The sequence below is a fragment of the Triticum dicoccoides genome, chromosome 7A, assembly GCF_002162155.2.
Source record: "Triticum dicoccoides isolate Atlit2015 ecotype Zavitan chromosome 7A, WEW_v2.0, whole genome shotgun sequence".
NCBI lineage: Eukaryota > Viridiplantae > Streptophyta > Magnoliopsida > Poales > Poaceae > Triticum > Triticum dicoccoides.
Genome location: NC_041392.1, coordinates 296,762,287 through 296,769,766, shown reverse-complemented (window position 1 = coordinate 296,769,766; position 7,480 = coordinate 296,762,287). Strand labels below are relative to the sequence as shown.

Below are 7,480 nucleotides of genomic sequence, written 5' to 3'. Positions count from 1 at the left end.
ATCTGGCCCGCCAGCCCCGGCCTACACCGCCTCGTCCCCACCAACGCCTAGGCATCCACGCCGCCGCAGAGCCCTGCCCGCCGCCCGCCGTGGACTGCCGCCGCTTCCCGCCACTGGGCCTCGCGGATCTGGCGCGCACCGCCGCGCCCCAACAAGGAGAGGAGGAGAGGGGTGGAGGTTGCCCAGGAAGACGCCCCACCGCCGCCCTCTCTGGAACCCGCCCGGGCTTCGCCGGCGGCGGCGAGACGAGAAGGGGGAGGGAGAGGAACTGGCGGCGGCGCTGGAGGAGTCGCCCCCGTGTCGCCAGAGGAGGGTGACCCAGGGGTGTTTTTTTATGCCTTCCACACCTCTCTTTCCTCACAAGTATTTGTTTTGAAGAAGCGATTCACGGATCCCATTCTTGGTAAGCAATTTACGCAACCATTTACTAAGCATGCATTTATTTTGAACATGTAACTCTTGAATGCCCAGACTGCCTTGGTCTTTTGGGCTACAGAAAATTCCCCTTGTCGCCAAAATCTGAAGCGACAAAAGTCTAATCGGGGTATCTCTTGAAACATCATCATCGCTACTTTTTCTTTAGAGAGCGGTGCAACTAGGTGCAGTTCTTTGAGAGACGATAAGATAGGGTGGCATGTTAACTGAAGTTAACATTGAGGTTTATCGAGTCATTTATCAAAAAAGGCTTTTGCCTCGCTTTATCGGGTCATTTAGCATGCCGTGCCAGATATTTGTTTATGTGTTGGGTGTTGCCTGTACCCGTAATCTTATACTCGAAAGTATTAATGAAGGTGGGGTCTACTATGATAAATATCATTGCTATCTGACACACATTGTACTGAAATAGTTGTATCTTAGACTCTTAGCTCTCGCGACCGCGTCGCCCCCGTGGGCGACCGGCCGCGCATCGTCGCCTCCCTCCTCCAGTCCCCACATCTCCCCTTCCTCCTGCCGCCGTCGCTGGCGCCCGCGGCCGCCCTGGCCCCGGGGTCGCTGGTGGCGGCGGCCCCCTGACCTTCCCCTCCCGGTGGCTCTCCGGCGCGGGACGGAGCTGCACCGGGGGGTGCTCCTAGGCGGCGACGGACCGGGTGGCGGCGGGGTTCCCTGGCGCGGCGCGGGTGGGCGGCTGGACGGCGGCGGCGTCGTTGGCGGTGGGGCGGTGCAGCGGTGGGTCCTGGCGGCGGCGCTCGGCCCATATCTGGGCCCTACGGGCCCCATCTGGGCTTGGGCGGGCCGGCGGCGGGGCTGATCCCTGGCGAGTCTTCCGGGAGGCGGGGGAACAGCGCTGAGTGGCGAGGTGCTGGCGGGGCTTAGCGGGCCCGTTGCAGGCCTGGCCGGGCCAGGTGTGGCCTGGTTTGCCCCGCTGCCGTGTCCGGACGGCAACCGCGAATGTGCCGGAGGCATGGGCTTCTCGCACGACGGCGGAGGAGGTGGTTCCCTCCCGCTCGGCCTTGGTGTTGCTGCTCCTGTCGCTTGGCTCTTCTCTCCGGCCTTCTTGGCCTCGTGTTGGTGCTCGTAGTGAGACAGCTTGGGTGGCGGCGCATCCGCGATGGCGCATGGTGTTGGGCGGTGGTTTGGCTGGTCGGCTCCGGTTGGGCGGTGGGGTTGGTGTGCGGGAGAAACCCTTGCCGGTTTGGCCGGCTCCGATGCGGTGAGACCGACGGGTGCCACCTTTCCTTCTTGGAGGGTGTCGGTGGTAGCCATCCTCCACTTCCCTCCGCATACCGGGGGAAACCCTAGGACTCGTCCGGGCGGCAGCGTCGTCGGCGTCGCATTCCTTCTTGAAGGTGCCGCTTGGTACGCGGCAGATCGGAGCCTCGGGCGATGGTGGTGTGTCTCTGGAGGGCGCAGCGGTGGCGGTTCATCCATGCTTTGTCGAACTGCCGTTGTTGGCATTCTTTTCTACTTTTCTTTTGGGCTTGTTGTGCTGCTCGCCCCGGCAATGCTATGTGTATGGTGTTCGTTGCTTTGGAATACAAAGCGGGGGAAACCCTTTTTCGGTAAATAGTTGTATCAAGCTACCTAACCATGTGAATGATATTTGAGTTTAGCAGAAATGAAAAAAAAAATCAGGGAAATGAAATTGACAAAATTGTTTTCTTTGCTTTTCGGTTCAGTGAACTTCCTATACATATCCATAAGTATACACAATGCAAAATTGTTCTCATGACTGACTAATCCTTTAAAAGGTGGATGCCAGCTGCAGGGAACTAGAGCTCAGGGTATCTACAAGCTAAGAACATTCAGAAGAGAAACTCTATTCTGGATCAATCTCCTGTACAGAAGTTCCACTCCGCTCTCAAGATCTCCAATACTGTGCTCCAATGCCTGCAATTGCTCCTCTTCACACACAACTTTGGTCCTGTGGAATGTTTTGGAGGCAAGAGACCACTTGGGCATCTCAACTTGCTTCGACAAGATTGAGGATGTGGATTCGAGCAGCGAAATGGTGATCTCTCTCGCTTCAGCCAGTAGCATCACCACCCTACAGTCGTTCTTGTCGGAAGCAGTCTTCTTGGTGATCTTCTTGAACTGTTTTTGCACCTTGTTTGCTAGCCTGACATATGCCTTGACTTGAGAAGACACATCCTCTCCTCTTTTGTGAACTAAAAGGAGCTCTTGGACAGTCATCTTCAATTCCATGAAGCTCTCCCGCATGCCGTTGCAGAGGTCGAGCACGACGAGGAACCGTCCAAGCTCCGCCTCTACTGCCGCCCTTTGAAGGCTCTGTCAAAGGCTGACTTGGCTGCTTGGTGTGCACATCATCTTCTCGATGCAGCTGTAGATGTCACCGAGCCTCCTCAAGCCATCACACATCGTATCGATGGTCGCCGAGGGCGAAGAGATGGTTGTGCTCAGGCTCTGGAACTGCTCCTCGGCTTCCGCTCTGTTTGAGCGAGGGCTCGAAGGCGTGCTTGCCGATCGTAGATGGTAAGCCATGCTTGGAGATTGAAGCTTTGTTGCTGTTTTCTTCTGTATAGAAATGGAAGAGAATGGTAGGCAGTGTGTTAGTGCTGAAGCCTTGGGCTTCTCCCTGTATATATATCAGAGAGGCAACAGCAATGGCACGATGAACAGAGCAGCCGACAGCAAGAATCTCATCTGCTAACCTCCATAGGAGAGTTAGCATATATGGCTGGCATGTCTTGGTTATTGATAACACAGTGCAGTGCACGGGTGCTTCGTTTGATTTCGGATCTCGTTATATGATCATGAAGCAGTATTGTCCAAGGAAATAAAATGCAGGTTTTCTGTTGCTGAGAGGAATAATTCATCTGGTTGTGCAGCAGCGCTAATTTGTTTTTTGTTTTTTTTTTGAAACGGAAGCAGCGCTAATTTGTCAACATTAGGATGAGGTCTTCTGCCTGTGCAGCAGCGCTGGCGTGTCTCAGCTATCCACAGCAAGGACAACCATGTTAAGTGTACACAGATTCTTGACACAACCAACACGTATTCTTCTTTTCATATTAAATTTCATCTGGCTGTGGCTGTCTGAGGTTATCGTCTGAATGAAAATTACTTATGACGCATGATAAGCATAAACGAGAAATGTAATAATAAGAATGTAACGAAATGTTTGAAAAGTTATGGTCGCAAAAACTAAAAATGTGCAAGTGACGTTGGTTTGGTCCACTTCTGATTGCACATATCACTTAATGGTGCATCCTTCCAAATTTTTTTGAACATAACTAGTACAGCGATATAAACTTTAAGTTCATTATATCATTTGGAAGCAGAAAGGAAGGTACAACAACATGATAAGAGTTAAGGATCTTCAGTGGATTTGTTTTGATATTATTGGTTGCATGTGATTATTGTTAGTCATCAGCATCATTAGGTATTCCCCTTGGTAATGATAATGCATAATCACAAGGTTATAGGTCGTGCATTCGAGCTGGCTTGTTTCAGCATGCTTGGCAAATTATATGAACCTTGGCAAATAATTACCTGAGACCCATAGGCCATTAGAGACACCATTACTTCCTGTAACATCACTAGTGTAAAATCATAAACTAGACAACATTCTATGTGACAGGAATGCCCAAAATTCCATGTTATTGTTCTGTTTCTTGTAAATAGATTGTATGTTTGAGGAGAGAGATCTTTTGTTAGACACTTGTCTAACCAAAATCAGTTAACAGCATAAATGGTAAAATCCAGAAAATATGAAATTGCCAAAATTGTTTCTCTTCTCTTTTCGGTTAACTGAACTTTCTGCACATTTCCACAAGTGTACATACTACCAAAATTGCAATCATGATGATTGACTAATCCTTTAAAAGGTGGATGCCAACCGCAGGGAGCCAGAGCTCAGGGTATCTACGAACTAAGAGCGTTGAGAAGAGAAACTCTGTTCTGGATTAATCTCCTGTACAGAAGCCCCACTCTGCTCTCGAGATCTCCAATACTGTGCTCCAGTGCCTGCAGTTGCTCCTAATAGCAAGGGGCTTTGCTCTTCTGTGATGTTTTGGAGACAAGAGACCACTTAGGTATCTCAATTTGCTTCGACAAGACCGAGGATGTGGACTCGAGCAGCGAAATGGTGATCTCCCTCGCTTCTGCAAGTAGCATCACCACCCTGGAATCGTTCTTGTCGGAAGCAGTCTTCTTGCTGATTTTCTTGAACTGCTTTTGTGCTTTCTTGGCTAGCCCGGCGTATGCCTTGACTTGAGCAGACGCGTCGCCTCCTCTCTTGAGAGCCAACAATAGCTCTTGGACAGTCATCTTCAGCTCCATGAAGCTGTCCTGCATGGCGTTGCAGAGGTCGAGCACGACGAGGGACCGTCCGAGCTCTGCCTCCACTGCCGCCCTTTGCAGGGTGTGGCAAAGGCTGGCTTGGCTGCTTGGTGTGCACATCATGTTCTGGATGCAGCTGTAGATGTCTGCCAGCCTTTTCAAACCATGGCACATGGTATTGATGGTAGCCGAGGGCGAAGAGACGGTTGCGCTGAGGCTCTGGAGCTGCTGCTCGACTTGTGTGTTGCTGGAGCGAGGGCTGGAGGGCGTGCTCGCCGACCGTAGATGGCAAGCCATTGTTGGGGACTGAAGGTTTGGCGATGTTTCCTTGTGTATGCTAATGTAAGAGAATGGTAGGGAAGGCTAGCTGCAATGTGTTGGTGCTGAAGGCTTGGGGCTGTGCCTGTATTTATATGGGATGAAGAGAGCAGGGGAGACCAAGAATCTCATCTAGACAAGCTGTTGCTTATCTGTTTTGTTGTGGCTGGCATGTTTCAGTCGTTGGCGACAAGGCAGGCTGCACGAGAGCGCATCCTGTTTGTTCCTAACTGAAATTAGATGGCCAGCCAGCAGAGTAAGATGCACGCTCAAGGGTCTGTTGGGTTCAGATGAATGTGAAGAGAAGAAACAAAACAGCACAGGCGCGTGGAAATTTCTCAAGTGCCGATCGAAGCATGTTGGGGCAATCCGAAGCAGGCAAGATCAGATCCTCCCCCCCTTATATTTATATTCAAAAAGTTGCTAGAACGGCGACGTTTTAGCGTTGTGTGACCCAACTCATTGGACGACACATGGAAGGAAGGTTGTTGGCATCCCTAGCTGTGACAAATCGAAACACAGAATTGTATGAATGTCCCGGAGTACCTACCTGCAGATGAAAGGGATTCGGCCTCATGCTGCTGGATGAAAGATAGTAGTAGTATGTGGCGTCCAAGGGAAAGAAAGGAGATGGCGAGAAGCCGCAAGTCCCACTTTGCTGCCAGATGAGGGAAGTAGAGTAGGAGTATTTCTATGCGCCGCATCATTTTGCTGGTGGGAGTGCGAGTGCGAGATTGGCTTGGCTCTGCGCTCGCTGATAGTATAAATTTGGCACAATCTGAAACACCTGAATTATAGTATAATCTTGAAAATAACCGTGATTCGTAGTACCGTACCAACAAGGCAGCCAAAAGGAGCAGCCTGCCTGTACTTGTGCTGATGCATTCATCCCTACTAAGAATCTCTGATGGTTAGCAGCCAGCCCCACTGAATCCATCGTATCGTCACACACGTCGAATGTATGGATGAGTCCAGCAACAAGTATGTGCCGTAACTGACAAAAAAGGGTTGTGTTTAGAACCCGATCGACTGAGATGATCCCCAAGGATCCATTTAACAAACCCCCCAAATACTCCTACATGCATGTCTGCGTATGCGATTCCGGGATAAACAATGCATGCATGTATGCTCCATGGGAAAGGTACGGAGCTCAAACGGATCATGTACGTACCCTCACCTTATCTGAATGCGCATGCACGGCAGCTTCGCCTACTACTCCACTACATTGGACCTGGAGTTGGCGGCGTGGCTGGACCTACGCGTCCCCATGTGTCCAGCTCCACCCAACCTGTTGCGGTTGGAACGCTCCGGCTACATGTGTACGTATTTACTAGCAAAAGAACTCGTGCGTTGCAACGAAAAAAAACACAACACACACTCTTAATCAAATAATCATCACTTAAGATCATAATAGGTCCATTTTTTTATTTTAGCAACACATCATATTTGTATTGCCGCTTATCCTTCTTCTCACGCTCGTCAGCGATGGCCTTAGTGTTCACACAAACCAAAATGTGTTTGAATGTGGTTAATCCTAAGACGTCTCTCTCTCTCTCTCTTTCTCTCTCTCGCTCGCTTTCTCTCACACTCGCGATGAGAAATCTGTTGTTTCCCCCTACGATGTATTCAAAGGTATGCATGTGTAGTTCTTGATGTTTTTTTTCCTATATGACTATAGTGGGTGTTTATTTGCAACCCGGATCGCCGTCTGTACGAAAGAAAAATGAATCGTGCGCTATAGTTATAAATTTGCTTTCAAAACAATATCTAAAATAATATTTATAGTCAAATATAAATAATTTTATATTTATAGTCAAAATAAATTATAGTCAAAATAATATTTATAAATACTTAATATATTAAAATAATTTTATATTTATATTCTACATATTTTTCTAATCAAATTTTATATATAACATGTTTAAATCGGAGTTACGGTTTAAAATATATGGATGGTTTAGGAAAGCATTTGTTTGACTTAAATATGATCCGCGAATGGAATACCTAAAAAGTCAGGGGGTAAAATAACGGTTTGGCGTGACTTAAATCCGGACTGCGGGTTGATTTCATGAAAACGCATGGGCTTATTTGCAAAACGATGCGACGGACGGGCAGAAATCCTACATACTTTATTATTAGGTAAATGTTTGTGCCCGGTGCGCCGGCCAAGTATTCGGCCGATCGCTCGCGACACGCACCTGACTTGGCCCTGCAGTGCTACCTTTCCCCATCACACACCGCTACCTTATCCTCAGACACACCCGCATCTATCTTTCTTCATCAAATCCCTCTCATCATGGAAGCCCTCTTGAGCTCGATTCCTCCTCTCTCCCTCCACTCCTCCTTTGACCATGGAGTACTAGTTGTTGCTACTCGGTCGTGCATCTCCTCCTACCCTCCCTCCCCAATCCCCCCCCCCCCTAAA

The 7,480-nt window shown here is 49.3% G+C and overlaps 1 protein-coding gene and 1 pseudogene across 1 annotated transcript; both read right to left on the bottom strand.

Annotated features, from left to right (window-relative positions):
- Positions 1–2,192: 2,192 nt before the first annotated feature.
- On the bottom strand, positions 2,193–3,432 carry LOC119331252 (annotated as a pseudogene).
- Positions 3,433–4,198: 766 nt separating this feature from the next.
- LOC119334668 lies at positions 4,199–5,394 on the bottom strand. The gene has a single exon (XM_037607211.1). It carries the CDS (start codon positions 5,032–5,034, stop codon positions 4,435–4,437), a length of 600 nt encoding a protein of 199 aa, XP_037463108.1. The 5' UTR covers positions 5,035–5,394; the 3' UTR covers positions 4,199–4,434.
- Between the last annotated feature and the right edge of the window lie 2,086 nt (positions 5,395–7,480).